The sequence below is a fragment of the Eschrichtius robustus genome, chromosome 20 (genome assembly GCF_028021215.1).
Source record: "Eschrichtius robustus isolate mEscRob2 chromosome 20, mEscRob2.pri, whole genome shotgun sequence".
Classification (NCBI taxonomy): Eukaryota; Metazoa; Chordata; class Mammalia; order Artiodactyla; family Eschrichtiidae; genus Eschrichtius; species Eschrichtius robustus.
In genome coordinates, this window is record NC_090843.1 from 43639776 (window position 1) to 43657505 (window position 17730).

The 17730-nt window shown below is 36.7% G+C and overlaps 1 protein-coding gene across 3 annotated transcripts in view; it reads right to left on the reverse strand.

The window, feature by feature from the left end:
• BCAS3 (BCAS3 microtubule associated cell migration factor) overlaps positions 1–17730 on the reverse strand; it is a 568366-nt gene that overhangs the window by 266585 nt on the left and 284051 nt on the right. For all 3 annotated transcript variants that reach the window (XM_068530786.1, XM_068530787.1, XM_068530788.1), the window contains exon 22: positions 13777–13874. In XM_068530786.1, the coding sequence (XP_068386887.1) occupies positions 13777–13874 (98 nt within the window). The remainder of the gene's footprint in view (positions 1–13776; positions 13875–17730) is intronic.

The following is a 17730-nucleotide window of genomic DNA, read 5'->3' on the forward strand; positions in this document are numbered from 1 at the left end:
TGCAGATGACATGACTGCATAGCAGAAAATCCAAACGAATCTATTAGAATTAATACATGAACTTATAAAGGATTCTGGATACAATTTAAATGTACCAAAAAAAAAAAAAATCATTGTATTCTATATACTATGGAAAAATCCTGAAAAATAAAACATGCTATTTATAATAGCATCAAAACATCAAATAATTGAAATAAATTTTACAAAATATGTATGACTTTTACATTAAAAGTTAACAAATATTAGGAGAAATTAAAGAAGGCCTAAATAAATGGATAGCTAAAGAAGATTCATGTATTCAAAGATTCAATATTGTTACGATGTCAAATCTCCCAAATTTGATCCACAGATTCAATGAAATGTGAATCAAATCTCATCTAAATTTCTGTAGAGATGAATATATACTTAATATGTGTGTGGGGGGCATATATATACATATATATATATATATATGTATATATATATAATATATATCTCTCTCTCTCTGTCTCTCAATAGTTTTCAAACATTTTTGGGAATCAAGACCCCTTTGTGCTCTTAAAGATTGAGGACTCCAAAGAGCTTTGGTTTATGTGATTATATCTATCAATATTGAAAATATTTATGTATTAACTCATTAAAAAACAACAAGAATCACTTTATGTATTAAACTAAGTGACATTTTAGTTTTGAGCCATTACAAATAATGACATTCTTTCTTTCTTTGATGGTATATTACATAAATTTTTATCAAAGTATAGATGATTTACAATATTATACTAGTTTCCGGTATACAACATAGTGATTCAATATTTTTATACTCCATTTAAATTTATTACAAAATAATGACTATATACTTGTTGCTTATTTTATACATAGTGGTTTGTGCCTCTTAATCCCCTACCTACCTCTATCTTGCCCCTTCCTCTTTCCCTCTCCCCACTGGTAACTAGTAGTTTGATCTCTATATCTGTTAGTCTGTTTTTGTTTTGTTATATACATTCATTTGCCTTATTTTTTTGACTCCACATGTAAGTGATAACATGGAGTATTTGTCTTTCTCTGTCTGACTTACTTCACTAAGCATAATACTCTCCAAGTTCATCTACATTGTTGCAAATGGCAGAATTTCATTCTTTATTATGGCTGAGTCATATTCCATTGTACATATATACCACATCTTCTTTATCCATTCATCTGTTGATGGGCACTTAGGTTGCTTCTATTTCTTGACTATTGTGCATAATGCTACTATGAACATTGGGGTTCATATATCTTTTTGAATTAGTGCTTTTATTTCTTCAGATATATACCCAGGAGTGAAATTGCTGGATCATATGGAAGTTCTATTTTTAGTTTTCTGAGGAATATCAATACTGTTTCCCATAGTAGCTGCACCAAATTACAATCCCACCAACAGTGTACTAGGGTGCCCTTTTCTCCAACATTTGTTACTTGTAGACTTTTCGATAATAGCCTTTCTGACAGGTGTGAGGTGATACCTCATCATGGTTTTGATTTGCATTTCTCCTTTGCTTAGCAATGCTGAGCTTCTTTTCATGTGGTTTTTGGCCATCTGTATGTCTTCTTTGGAAAAATGTCTATTCAGGTCTTCTACCCATGTTTTAATTGGTTTTTTTTTTTTTTTTTTGAATGAGCTACGTATATATTTTGGATATTAACCCCTATGGTCATATCATTGGTTAAGTTTATTCCTAGGTATTTTATTCTTTTTAATCCAATTCTAAATTAACTGTTTCCTTAATTTCTCTTTCTGATAGTTCATTATTAGTGTATAGCTAAGCAACATATTTCTGTATATTAATCTTGTATCCTGCAACCTTGCTGAATTCATTTATTAGCTCTAATAGTTTTTTGGTGGAGACTTTAGTATTTTCCATACATAATATCATGTAATCTGCAAATAGTGACAGTTTTATTTCTTCCCTTCCAATTTGAATGCCATTTATTTCTTTTTCTTGTCTAATTTCTGTAGCTAGGACTTCCAATACTATGTTAAATAGAAGTGATGAGAGTGGGGATCCTTGTCGTGTTCCTGATGTTAGAGGGAAAGCTTTCAGCTTTTCACAGTTGAGTATAATGTTAGCTGTGGGTCTGTCATAAATGGTCTTTATTATGTTGAGATATGCTCCGCTGTACCCACTTTGATGACAGTTTTTATCATGAATGGACATTGGATTTTGTCAAGTGCTTTTTCTGCATCTGTTGAGATGATCATATGATTTTCATCCTTCCTTTTGTTAATACAGTGTATCACATTGATTGATTTGCAGATACTGAGCCATTCTTGCATCCTTGGAATAAATGTCAGTTGATCATGGTGTATGATCCTTTTTATATACTGCTGAATTTAATTTGTTAATAGTTTGTTGAGAATTTTTTGCATCTATATTCATCAGAGATATTGGCCTATATTTTTCTTTTTTTGTAGTGCCTTTGTCTGGTTTTGGTATCACGGTAATGATGGCCGTATAGGATGAGTTTGGGGGTGTTCCATCCTCTTCAGTTTTTTAGACTAGCTTGAGGATATGTTATAGCTCTTATATGTTTGGGAGAATTTCCCTGGGAAGCTGTCCATTCCTGGACTTCTGTTTGCTAGGATTTTTTAAAAATACAAATTCAATTTCACTACTAGTGATTGGTCTGATTCAGTTTATTTCTTCCTGACTCAGTTTTGGAAGGTTATATGTTTCTAGAAATTTTTCCATTTCTCCTAGGTTGTCCAATTCGCTGGAATAGAACTGTTCATAGTATTCTCTTATGATTTTTTGTATCTCTGTGGCATAGGCTGTTTAAATAGTATTTTTATTGGGACTTCTCTGGTGGCACAGTGGTTAGGAATCTGCCTGCCAATGCAGGGGACACGGGTTCGAGCCCTGGTCCGGGAAGATCCCACATGCTGCAGAGCAAATAAGCCCTTGTGCCACAACTACTGTGTCTGCGCTCTAGAGCTGGGGAGCCACAACTACTGAGCTAGCGTGCCACAACTACTGAAGCCCGTGCGCCTAGAGCCTGTGCTCCACAACAAGAGAAGCCACCGCAATGAGAAGCCCGCGCAATGCGACGAAGAGTAGCCCGTTTGCCACAACAAGAGAAAGCCCGCATGCAGCAATGAAGACCCAACGCAGCCAATAAATAAAAAAAAAAAATTAAAAAAAAAAAAAATAAATAGTATTTTTATTAAAAATAATTTCCAAACTAATAGTGAGAAAGAGTGACATTTTTACTTTTTTTGAGAGAAATCTTTATAATAGATAACAGGTGGATTCTCCTATCAGCTTATGTATTTGATCTGTTGTGATATGTTGTTTTGGTTGAAGTATGTGAAGACAAGTTGGCCTCACTGAGAAATGTGATTGGAAAAGGATGCAGCATATTCATATTCTGAGCCTTTTCAGATTCTGGGGATATTCTTCTTTGATATTACACTTAACAAATTAGTTACAATGATATCTGAAACCATACCAATTAACTTTTGGACTCTGTCATATTAAAATCCTTTGTCCTATCTTGCACTTGGAATGAGTCCATTACCCAGACATAATTTTATCATATCATAAGGTTGGTCATTTGGAAAATATTTCAGATCTTCCAAATGTTGATTTACTTTATGATATAAAATATCACACTAGTCAACATCACCACCTATCTCATCAGAAATGTGTTTAAGTATTGGGAACCTGTTAAGCAGACTGGTAGATACATGGTTTCCAAATTTCCAATCTTCAGTTGAAGACTAGAATTTCTATCATTGGTAGTAAATACTGTCAGTTGTCTTCTTTGAAATGACAGGCTTACTTTGTTTATTTTTGAGAAAATTTCTGCCAAATACCAATGTCTGAATAAACATAGTTTGTCAGCTGTTCTTTCAAGTAAAATTGCATTCCATGAAAACAGTTGCTAGTTCAGTGCACAACAAACACACAAGTGCATTTCCTCAAGACAACCACTGTGCATTAATTTGACTGTGATATATAGAACATTAAAAAGAAGTACACAAGCATGAAAATTTAATAAAATGTATTAGATTTAAAAATTTAGTAAAATTAATAATGTTGACTATATCAAAGACAGCCTGAAGTAATTATATCTTTTTTTTTTTTCTTAACTGTGAGCAGGTTGCATTGGCTACAAGCATAGTTTGGTGCCACTGCTTTTTACTATGCTAAGATGCCAGCAGTTTTATCTACCATTGCTTCAGCACAATCTATACTAAATGTCAAGACAGTATAAAAAAGACAAATAATGACTTCATATTTATAAAAATAGTTTTCACGCACTGACCCCTTGGAAGTGTATTGGGGACTTCCAGATGTCTGTGGACCATACCATCCACTGGTATGTGTGTACATACGCATGTGTGTGGAAATGCAAAGATATATTGATACATGAATTTATATTCTATATTCTAGAATAGCCAAGATATACTTGAAAAAAAAAAGTAGAGACATTAATCTGCTACATTTCAAAACTTACTAAACAGCTACAGTTTTTAAGATAGTACGATAGTGGTATAAAGACATATATATATATATATATATATATATACACACACACATACACACACACACACACACACATATGTGGAAGAAAATAGAGAATCCAGGTAAAATATGATTTTTTTAAAAGGCATCATCGGGACTTCCCTGGTGGTGCAATGGTTAAGAATCCGCTTGCCAATCAAGGGGACACGGGTTCGAGCCCTGGTCCAGGAAGATCCCACATGCCGCTTAGCAACTAAGCCCGTGCGCCACAACTACTAAGCCTGTGCTCTAGAGCCTGTGAACCACAACTACTGAGCCCATGTGCCACAACTACTGAAGCCCGCACGCCCTAGAGCCTATGCCCTGCAAGAGGAGAGGCCACTGCAACGAGAAGCCCACGCACCACAGCGAAGAGTAGCACCCGCTCGCCGCAACTAGAGAAAGCGGACACAGCAACGAAGACCCAGCAGAGCCAAAAATAAATTTAAAAAAAAGAAAAGGTGTCATCGAAAGGCCTATCTTTTCAATGAACAGTGCAGGAACAACAAGACATTTGTACGGAAGAAACTGAACCTTGATCCTTGCCTCATATCGTAATAAAAAATAATTTGAAAAGGATAATAGACCTAAATGCAAAGGCCAAAACCATACAATTACTAGTGAAAAGCATCAGAAAACAGGAAAGGAAAAACAATGGAAAGTTTGGGTTTCCGCTTGTCAAAAAACACCAATAAGAAAGTGAAAAGGCAATGAACTGAAAGAACATATTGGCAAAATATCCAATGAAAGACCTTACCCAGAATAGTTAAAGAACCCCTGAAATTCAATAAAGACAGTAGACCCAACAAAAATTGGTGAAAGACTTCGCAAATACATTGCAAAAGAAGATATCCAAATCGCCAGTAAGTATATTCAAGGTGCACAATATCAGTATTCATCAGAGAAAAGCAAATTAAAACCCCAGTTTACATTCACTAGAACGGCTCCTACATTGCTGTTCAGAATGAAAAAATGGTAGAGTCATTTAGGGATACTTTCTTGGCAGATCCTAATAAAGCTAAACACATGCCTACCTTGTGAGCCAGCACTTCCAATCCTAGGTATAGGCCCCAAAGATATGAACGCATATGTCCAAAAAAAAAAAAAAAAGAGACTTATACAGAAAAGTTTATAGAAGCTTTATTAATAATATGCCAAAAGCTAAAAACAATGAGGTAATGGATATATAAACTGTGTTACATTCAAACTACACTGCAATGTAGAAAAAAATGAACTGGTGACACATGTAATACCTGGATGAATCTCGAAAACACTAAGTTGAGTAAAAGAAGCCACACACAAAAGAGTATGTACAGAATGATTCCATTTACACGAAGTTCAATATAGCTAACTTATGATGATAAAAGTCATAGTCTAGGCCAAAGGTAGTCTTGACTGGAAGAGAAATAAAGGAACTTTCTGGCATGATGGAAATATTCTAACTTGATCTGCCTGGTGATTACATGGGTATAAAAATTGATCAAGCTGTATGATTAAGATATGTGCATTTTTGCTATATGTAAACTGTACCCTAATTTAAAAAAATTCTTCAAAGGTGATCTGAAGTACGGATGTATCAATTTTTCAAGATGGAAGGGACTTTGCAAATAACCTACTTCAATTCTTTTCTTCATTTTATAGAAGCAAGCCTTGGGTTTTGAAGCAAGTTCTTAACGAGGTAGTTCCAAGCAGAGCTGAGACTAGAACCAAAGATTCATAAGTGACTAGTCACTATTCCTTCCACTGCACCAAGCTTCGAAAACAAAACTGTTCCGGGGAACAATTATTTCCACTTTGATTATTTGCTTTAGTTTTTCTCTGACAGTTTTCAACAATATCCAGGGGAATATCAAGAGCTCTGGTTCCGACTAGTTGCCCGGGTGAGGTCCCAGGCTGCTTTTTAATTGCTCACTGGGCTTTCATATTCAATGGAGAGAGGCTCTTTTGTTTGTTTCTAAGTTTATAGATGGCACCTATAAGCATAAGCCTCAGGCTCTTGGACACAATTTAAAATAGTGTGGCACTAACAGTTTGACACTAATGTCACTAAGACAGATGGAATTCCCGGTTCAGACTTAAACAAATTCTAATACCGCCCCCAATATTGTCCCTCTGCCACCACAGTCTCAGGCAACAGACTACATAAACAGTCCAGCCTTGTATTAAAGATGTAGTAATAAAGGTACGAAAAAGAAATGTTGGGTTTTTTGGCCCAGAAGTCCCATGTAAATATGTGGTAACCTGGTATATCAACAGTAGGGAGAATTCCATCAATTCCTTCTCAAAATGCTTAGGAAAGACTTAAAGTCATGTCAAGGACTTGGTGCTTGCAACAGAGAAAGCAAAGGCGAGGCTTCAGTTGACACAAAGATTTATTCAAAGAAGTAATGTGTCATCAGAAAAAACTTTCCCAGCAGCTTCTTCTACTTCTGTTTACAGTTTCTTCATTTTCAAGTGGGGCAATGATTTTTTCCTTAATTGTGCTGAGCTAAAATTTTCCACATTGTTAACTTGAATTTCATCTTCTAACATCCTATAAATATTAGAAAGAAGAATGAGAGGAGTATTTAAATCAGAAGGAGAGAGATGTGACTGAGCACTTTTCTGATGCGAAATCTAGGTCTTTTCCCTATATTCTTAATCTCTAAAATTTATTTTTGATTCTCTACAGGCAGTAGGTGTTCATTAGATCAGAGGTGAAATAATGCATAGACTTCCTCATTTCTAATTGAAAAGCCAATCTTAATATCTTAGTTTGAATATTTACTGTTTAAAGTATAAATAGTGTCAAAGTAAAAGTACTGACCTCTTTCTTCCCCTCTGAGGGACTCTGTTCACAGGTCAGGACTAAGCCTTCTTTTAATTTCACCCTCATCCATAATCCTCTTACTGATCCCACATAGGCTTTGAATACCCAAGGTACAAGTATGCCTGGAGTTTTCGTCACCTTATAATCACAAAGAATATCTGGAACTCTATTAAATGAAAACCATATTGTTTATTCAAAGAAATATCTCAACATTTCAAAAGAACTTTATATCCTTTATATCCGGGAATTATTTTAGGAAATAATTTGAACACATTCCTGCCAAAAGAGGTGAAACAAATTTTTACATAGGGAAACTTAAATTCTTTTTACAGATGCAGAGAAGAATGGATAGGTAGGAAACATGACTTGTTGAAGGTTTCAGCAAAAGTTCAAGACCATGATTATAACATCATGGCTTCTGTCACTCAGTTCTAGTTTTAAAATCATGGTGCTGGATTAATCTCCCAAATATATAAGCAGCTCATGCAGCTCAATATCAAAAAAAAAACAAACAACCCAATCCAAAAATGGGCAAAAGACCTAAATAGACATTTCTCCAAAGAAGATACAGATTGCCAACAAACACATGAAAAGATGCTCAACATCACTAGTCATTAGAGAAAGTCAAATCAAAACTACAATGAGGTATCACCTCACACTGGTCATAATGGCCATCATCAAAAAGTCTACAAACAATAAATGCTGGAGAGGGTGTGGAGACAAGGGAACACTCTTGCACTGTTGGTGGGAATGTAAATTGATACAGCCACTATGGAGAACAGTATGGAGGTTCCTTAAAAAACTAAAAATAGAATTACCATATGACCCAGCAATCCCACTACTGGGCATATACCCTGAGAAAACCATAATTCAAAAAGAGTCATGTACCACAATGTTCACTGCAGCGCTATTTACAATAGCCAGGACATGGAAGCAACCTAAGTGTCCATCGACAGATGAATGGATAAAGAAGATGTGGCACATATATACAATGGAATATCACTCAGCCATAAAAAGAAACGAAATTGAATTACTTGTAGTGAGGTGGATGGACCTAGAGTCTGTCATACATAGTGAAATAAGTCAGAAAGAGAAAAACAAATACCGTATGCTAATGCATATATATGGAATCTAAAAAAAAAAAAAAAAATTGGTACTGAAGAACCTAGGGGCAGGACAGGAATAAAGACGCAGACATAGAGAATGGACTTGAGGACACGGGGAAGGGGCAGGGTAAGCTGGGACAAACTGAGAGAGCAGCACTGACATATATACACTACCAAATGTGAAACAGATAGCTAGTGGGAAGCAGCCGCAGAGCACAGGGCGATCAGCTCGGTGCTTTGTGACTACCTAGAGGGATGGAATAGGGAGGGTGGGAGGGAAACGCAAGAGAAAGGGGATATGGGGATATACGTATACATATAGCTGATTCACTTTGTTACACAGCAGAAACATTGTAAAGCAGTTATACTCCAATAATGATGTTTAAAAACAAAAAAAAATCATGGAGCTAAGTGGCCTCACCATGGTAGACCAAATGGTGTTTCTTATAAATCTCTTGCTTCTTACCACCAGCAGCTCTTGTGCCTCTGATGGCTTTAAGATGCAATAACTAAGTTTGTCTGCCTCAGATTGAAATGGCAACTGTAGATACAGTGAAATACAGTCCTTAGGAATATGCTTCCCCCAGCGCATCAGAAAAATCTCTGTAAGATAAAAGCATGCCTCTATCAGAACGTCCCTCCAGCAGAGATTTGACGCCTCAAGTAATATCCTTGTTGCCTACCCAACCATACTCTTCTAATGAGTATTATTTGTTCTTTTAAGGGTCTGATGCACCAAATGCCAAATACACAAATAGGCACAGTTGATCATTATAAAATCAATCAAATCAAACCAGCTTGCATTTTCTTCAAGCAAACAAATTATTTCGCTTTCCAGAAGAATTGGGTGCTGGAAGCCTGAATTACTTAATTCCTTAGAAATCATTTAGATGACTGCAATTGTACAACAAAAATAACATTTCTCTTGAGTCAAGAACAACAACAAATACCAGGTCTGCAACTTTGTCCCTATTTAGTGGAATGTTTGACGTAGCACCAATACCTTATGTACCAAAAAGCCTGCCCTAAAGAATAAGAACTCATTTTACTTATCTGTCACAATTTTTCCTCTCCTACTGTCATCTGCCTCAGGAATGTACATCAATGCTGCTCTTACCACTTCTAATAACATTTTCTCTATAAAATGTTTACTTTAGTAGAGCTTGACGAAGATGTCTGCTCTTCATACAAGTCAGGCATAAGTTTGTCTTTAAATCTCAGTTGCTTTGAGTTCTTTCTTGGTAAACACCAATTTCCATAGTAAAACTACAAACGAGGACAAACAAACTTAGGATGAACCAGATCTTTCTAGGCTCTCTGTATGGATGACTCAAAAGCAATTAGAGTTGTTATTAAGTTATCCAACAAGTACAGCCTGCAAGGCCTGGAACAAGTACTTCAGTCACCAATGTGGGAAACAAGTTTGAACAGGACATTGACAGTATTTTTTTTTCCTCTTCAGGTCCTACACTTTTATCAAAAGAAGGACACATGTTATAAAGGACAAACAACGGGAAGAAATTCTTAGATACCTAACCAGGAATGTTAGGAAAAAAAGGAATGTACAGAGGAAAAAAAAAAAAAAGTAAGTAATCCATGCAGTGGTTTGTCTAGACGTACTGTCTATGATTCCGAAACTGATGTCAGTCAGTTGGACCGGAAAAATGGAGCAGTTCATTCAAATGCCATTTCTTCTGGGTAGCCTGTGTGTATGGATAAATCCTATAAAGTCCATTTCCAGAATGGTCTTCTCCTCAGTCAAGAAGGGAACCTCATACAATTATCTAAACTCAAAATCTGAGGTAGGATAGTATCTTTTGAAACTCCAAAGATCAGACGAAACATGTCATGGGAAGTAACATCTACATATAAAGCAGTATAGATCTGCTGAGTCTAAAATACACATATATAGAGAGAGACAGCTAGAAGCTGGTTCATAGGTATCTAAAGGCATGGAATTTACACTGTGCCTAAATTATCAAAGTTAATAAGTGAAAAACATGTAGTTTAGGTGGTATATTTCCATATGAAGGAGTGAAGCACAAACATACTATATGATCAAGAAATCAAAAAAAAAAAAATTTGCTAGTAAGAGTGGCACAATGCCCTGCTGATCTCTTTTAGTTTCAGTAGAATAACACTGCAAGATACACACATACCTAAAACAGAACATACAGACCCAAGGTTTAAATAATATTTTCACTTTGAAAATTGTCACGGCCACCAAAAGATGTGATAGTGTCACATTAAACTTTTCAGTACTATGCCTCTGAAAAGTAATTAGATGAAAAATAATTATACTACCACTGGTTTAGACAGACAGAGCAAGAGCTGCCACTAAAATAAAGGTAACCAGAATAAGGGTTACCTTTCACAATTGAAAGGGATTATAAACACATGAAAGTCTTTTCCCAGAAAGGTGATGTTGTTAAAAGAGAGATTCAAGAATAGTTCAGGTAACTTAATTGATGGCGGATGCATGTCAGGCTGTCAAAGGAAGATCTTCAGTGTAACATTTTGAGACGACACTTACTGGAACGCTTAAATGATTGAGCTGCTCCAGGGTGACATTTTTCTCATACTTTTTACACTTTTACTGGTAATGGAGAAAAAAAAATATGCCACAGGAACAATTAAAAAGACAATACACTTAGTCGTATAAATTGCTTGATGGTAAGACAAAGCAATGAACCCTGATAAGAGGAGGTGCCACACTGGTCATATCCCTCTAAGCAAAGGCAATCAAAACTCCAGATTAGCATCTTCATAATATGCGGCTGCCTCCAATGCATGGGTCATAATCGGAGACGCACTTCCTGGTTCAGGAGCAATTATAAAAATATGTTATACTCTTTTTAGTAGAAGAATCTAAAACGGAATTTCCCCATAAACTTCCTTTCATAAAGAACCCAAATCAGAGTTTGAGATTAGCAGATGCAAACTATTATATACAGAATGGATAAACAACAAAGTCCTACTGTATACCACAGGGAACTATAGTCAATATCCTGTGATAAACCACAATGGAAAAGAATATGAAAAAGAATGTATATATGTATAACTGAATCACTTTGCTGTACAGCAGAAATTAACACATTGTAAATCAACTATACTTCAATAAAATAAATTTCAAAAAAAGAACCCAAATCATCTAACCTCTATCTTGTTATCTCTATCTTTTCTCAATAGAAAGTAAGACTGTTAAAAAAGTGGTCCTACTAGATAGAAGTAGATGAAGTTTCCCCAACAAAACATTATTCACCCACTTAAAAAACATGTTCACCAAAAGGGATGCAAACCATTTGAGAGGTAGAGGATAATTCATAGAATCTAATTCCTCATCTATGGGGTTTCTTTAGCTCAGCTAGAGAACGTAGCACACACATTTCATTTCTCTGGCTGTCATTCTGAAAGGAGCTACAGCTTTTTGGAGTGAAAAGAGGCCGAGAAAAATAATACAGCTTGGTCACCAAGAAATCCTTCTCTACTCCAAAGATTAGTACTGTCAGGCAGAGGCTCAGAGTTGGAGAACAATATCCTAGAACCTCCTACATGTTTTTCTGATGGAAATCTAAGTAAATCAAAGGCAAAGACTGAATCCCCTGCTCAAACATCAGCTTAAAAACTCTTCTTGCAACAGAGTAAAACAAAACTATGGTTGCAATAGTTCACTGAAGTTCCTTTCTGTGGCATGAGAGAACTTTACAAAGAGCTAAAATTGAGATAGTGGTACGTGATAAGTACAAGTCTTAACCCAGAATTGTGCACTGAATATGGCACATTTAATAACACACATGGGAACTGCTTTAGTGACATGTGTTTCACTTGACCAATAGCTAGTTACCTGATGCTAAAGCATTAATAATATGGCAGTTTAATAACGTAAAAAAACAAAAAAACAATACCCCCAAACCAACAAAACCTACTACTGAAATCTTGAATAAAATACTTCAAGTTAAAATACATCATTTCCAGGATTCACAATTGTAAATGATAATTCCATATGAGCAGAATCTGTTAGCATTGACAGACTGAAACTATCAAAAAGATTTATTGTTTAAGTCACCTATCTCAATATCTCATTCAGTGCAAGGCTAGGGACCTTAGACATTTCTGTGCTTGTGTCCAGGGGACTACCCTGGTTGCCAAGTTACAGCAGAGGAACAAGTATGAGTTCTCCAAAGTAAGAGTTTACATTAAGAATGAAAGCACAGCCCTGGAAGTGGATAGCTCAATCAGACACAAGGTACACTCCACTGACAAATAGTTCAGAACGCCAAGAAAAGGTACAAAACCCATGAGCTTTCAAACTTCGAAACACATCCAGAGACAGAATCAGAAATAGAAGCTTTGGTCTTTTAAAAGAGACCTTCACAAATCAGGTTTGTGTTTGTTTCCCTTTTCTTTCACATTTTAAACCTCAATCAAGTCAGCTGTCTCCAGGGATTTTGAAATTGCTATAGATTAAAATCCTCTCTGACTCAACTGTTTGACTAATACGGAGTGTTTCATAATTCTACTTGTAAGAGACTTTTTTTGATGAAACCCTGCCGCATGATGTCTTCAGATGCACCGCAGCTGCACCATATATAAAGCATCACTGTCCTTATTTTCTTTATGACTGCATTTAGAGATGAGAAAATGTATTATTACAAACAGTTCTATTATTTGGCACACCTGGCAGAAAACAGTTTTACAATCCTAATGTAGCAACTATCACCTATAGAGACAAAGACTTACTTCCAGGTACTGATGACACGTATTCATGGCTTGCTTCCAAGGACAGGAAGTTAATCATTGTGATAGATAGAGTTACGTTAATGAATTTCTAAACTTTATGCTTTCATTTCAATAATAAAACCATTTAAGCTATAGCATTTGGACTCTCTGCTTCCACAGATCAGGCACTGTGATACTCAACAGGTTGAGTAAATTGAATCCATATCTTGTATTTACGTTCTCTGTCAAGGTTGCTTCTCCACATTTGAGAGATCAAAGGCAAAACAGTCATCAACCCTGTAGCCTTCAATACTGTGTTCATTACATTTAATCAAGTGCCAACTCCACCGCATCATTCACCAACCTTAACAATATTTAAATGCATGGCGTCGTTTAGCAGCAAATGTAGGCACAGTACTGTTTTAATACACACACACACACCCCCCCACACGCACGCGTGCACACACAACTGCATGGGCACACGCAGCCATCCCTCCCCACCACCCCCCGAAAAAAGAAGAGGAAAATGGCAAAAAATATATACTCTCTACATTGTGCAAGAAAAGAAATTAAAAATGCACAGAAATACCCAGTAAACATTTTGGAGGTAGTTTTCTACCTGAGGCAGCATCAATCACGGTGGAAATTCCCCTTCGATCAGACACTGGACGGGATGACCCTGGCATGCTGACTGGGTCAGAGCGGACTGGCTGGATCCTGCAATGCAATTTAATTTAATTCACATATGTTACTGGCATCAAAACTGTCGCTGGCGACAACAGATCTTAAATCAGGAATGCTGGAATAGCCCAATCCATTAAAGAACCATTCATTCTAAAACAAGGCAAACAGGGGAGCTGCAGTCCCTTATTCTCGCAGAAGGCTAAAGCACAGCATTCTCTACACTCTAGACCTCTTCTTCTCTTTGTATGTTTTCAATAGATTTTAAGCAAGGGACTGAAAAACTGAAATTAATTTAAAGGGATAAATTAGGCAGCATGGGAGAGGACACAAAACACATCATACTGAAAACTTTGGCATTTGCAAAGGAGATGAAGAGTTTTGAGAATCTTAAAATTCATGAATAGAACCATGCCTTCCTTAAAAGACAGCATTAATAGATACAAATTTTGAGTCACTCCCTTAAAATCCTTAATGAAAGTTACTTTATATATGACAACAAGCATAGGATAACAAAGCTGTGTTGGGATGTGGCTGCCAGGGGGTTAGCTAGGATTACTACCACCTAACTGAGTTACCTCCATAAAATTATCAATTAGCATTGAAGAATCAATTAGAGTCTCAGCAAACTTGCAATTTACTACATACAATTTCAAGTTGCTTGGGAATGGCAAATCTATAAATGCCAAGAGTCTATTTCCAGTTGTATTAGATTAATACTATTCACACAAAAATTTCTGTATGGCTAAAAGATCCGAGAGGCCCAGGCAACTTAAAGGAATAAAGACTTGTTATAACAATATAAGCATGCATTTTTGGCGACTCGTTCATTCAGTAAGTATTTGCTGAATATTAATCATGTGTCAGTATTATTCTAGGAACAAGCAGAAACAAAACACGAAATACAAAGTCTGTGTGCAGATATACAGTATAGCATGTGGACATTCAGGACTGATGCAAAAGAAAACTGGAGTGTGAAAATGAATGAAATAGGTAATTAAAGCTCAGAATGAAGAAATGGGGGGAGGAATGTATGGTCCACAGCAGATCGAGATGATTTTATGGAGCTATAACAGAAATTGGACCTGTATACAGTATTAGGATGTGTATATATGCAAAGGGGCAAGAAGTGCCCTTTAAACACAGAACTAGAACAAGTGAACCCTTGGAATTGTGACCAGGCATGATAAATGCAGGGCATCTTGAAGAGCATGATTTGGCTTAAGCATAGGGTTTATAGTGGATACTGGTGGAAGATAAGAATCGATTAGCACCATGGGACAGATTATAGAAGGCTGACATACCAATTATGGACTACAGAAAAAGAGTCCTTTTTTTTAAAAATAATTTTGCTTTTTACATTTAGGTCCGTGATCCATTGAGTTAATCTTTGTGAAGAGGTATTTTTGTTTGTTTTTTTAATAAATTTATTTATTTATTTTTGGCTGCACTGGGTCTTCGTTGCTGTGCGGGGGCTTTCCCTAGTTGCAGAGAGTGGGGGCTCCTCTTCGTTGCGGTGTGCAGGCTTCTCATTGCGGTGGCTTCTCTTGTTGCGGAGCATGGGCTCTAGGCGCGTGGGCTTCAGTAGTTGTGGCTCGCGGGCTCTAGAGCACAGGCTCAGTAGTTGTGGCACATGGGCTTGGTTGCTCCGCAGCATGTGGGAATTGACAGGCGGATTCTTAACCACTGCGCCACCAGGGAAGTCCCAAAAGAGTCCTTACTGAAAGCACAGCTCGAATGTATATGCATTTGTTGTATGAAAGAAAGAAATGGGGCAGGGCGGGGGGATGAAAAATGATGCATTTGATCTAGTACTGGAAGTTGGAAATGTTGATGATCACTGCTGTAGTGGACGATAATGGTGCCCTAACCGGTATGCCTTCTGCCCCAGCTCATTTTCCCAAGCCAGTCATGATAATCCCATCATCTCATGGTGAGATTAATTAGCTCAGGGATGGGCAGGCCTAAGCAAATGTGGGCCAGTGAGAAAAGAGGAAGAGTTTATTTGAAGTTTCTAGAAGAGATGTTTTCTGGGTCTTATAAGAAACAAGAAGCTAGCCTGTTAGACATGCTCAGTGCATGCAAATCAAAGCTCCTTCCCGGTCTAAATAATTTATATGGCCTAATAATTTTCCTATTATTAATTCACTTTATAGCATTGGAGTTTCTGAATCATCCAGAGTTGTGGGTGGGGTGTGGACTGGGCTATAGATGAAAGAAGATTGGCCATGAATTGATGTGTTGAAGCTGGGCAACGGATACACAGGGGTTAATTCTATTATTCTCTTTAACTTTACATATTTTTATATATGCTTGAAAATTTTCCATAATAATAATAAAATAAAGACCAAAAAAAAACTGGTGGGGGTGATGGAAATGTCCTAGAATTAGACTGGGGGATATAGCACAACATAGTGAATGTAATAAAGCCACTGAATTAATTGTACAGTGAATTTTATGTTATGTGAATTATATATCAATTAAAATAATATGGTTAAAGTATGAAGATCTAATGTATCACATGGTGACTATGGTTGATAAAACTATATTATATAACTGAAGTTTGCTAAAAGAGTAGAAGTTAAATGTTCCCACACACAGAAAATTCACAACATACATATATAAAATAGATCAGTTGATGGATGTATTAATTAACTAGATGAAAAAATAAAATGATAAAATAAAATGAAATTGATTTCTTAGGAGCTAATCTTGAATGGAAAACTAGGTTTTATATTTCACTTTCTTTTACATTATCTATTTCTCAGGTCTATTAATAAATATTTCATTGACCTTTTTTACGAGTTAAATCCCTATTCCAAATAAGGAGCTGGTATTAGGTTAGCCATGCCTAACAGCCATGCCTGCTATAGATATGACAGCCACCAATACACCTGACTGTTGCCATTTTGGTTAGGATACAGGGAGGCAGACTACCACAGCATCAAGTAATTCTTAGCAATATGAGGTATAGGACAAGGTACCAGGTGTAAAGGGTCAGTTGAGCCAAAAAATCTAAACAAGTCTTCACAATTTAAAGGAGAAGGTAGGGGGCGGCTTCCCTGGTGGCTCAATGGTTAAGAACCCGCCTGCCAATGCAGGGGACACGGGTTCGAGCCCTGGTCAGGGAAGATCCCACATGCCGTGGAGCAACTAAGCCCGTGCGCCACACCTACTGAGCCCGTGCACCACAACTACAGAGGCTGTGCTCTAGAGCCCACGAGCCACAACTACTGAGCCCATGTGCCACAACTACTGAAGCCCACGCACTGAGAGCCTGTGCTCCGCAACAAGAGAAGCCACCACAACGAAGAGTAGCCCCCGCTCACCGCAACTAGAGAAAGCCCGTGCGCAGCAAGGAAGACCCAACGCAGCCAAAAATAAATTAATAAAAATAAATAAATTAATTTTAAAAATAAATAAGTAAATAAAGAAGAAGGTAAAGTCAACAGCCATACTGCCATTGTGCATAAGCCTAAAGAAATGTAGAACCAGAGGTGAGGAGCTGGGATATAGTGATAGTGGACAGGAGTGAGGAGAATATAAAAAGTGGGATTTCTAATTGGATGCTGGGCAGGAAATGGTACTAAACAGGACACGTAATTGAAATGATGTGAGGTAAATCTGAATTTTCCATCAAAACTGTGTTCTAATGGGGTTAAGGTCATAACCAAGGGCCTATATGCTCAAATGTTTAAATATAAACTACAAGTGAAATAAAAATAAAATTATAAACCTGGGACTACCATAAAGGTTTCTAATATTTATATGTTCCCAACAAAAAGGACACAAACAATTTAAATACCAGGAGCTCTTTAGTATAAGAAAAAGAAAAGTCCCTGAGGAAAATTCTGGAAGGATTTCAGGAATAAAGCTCTGTCTGAAGAAGCAA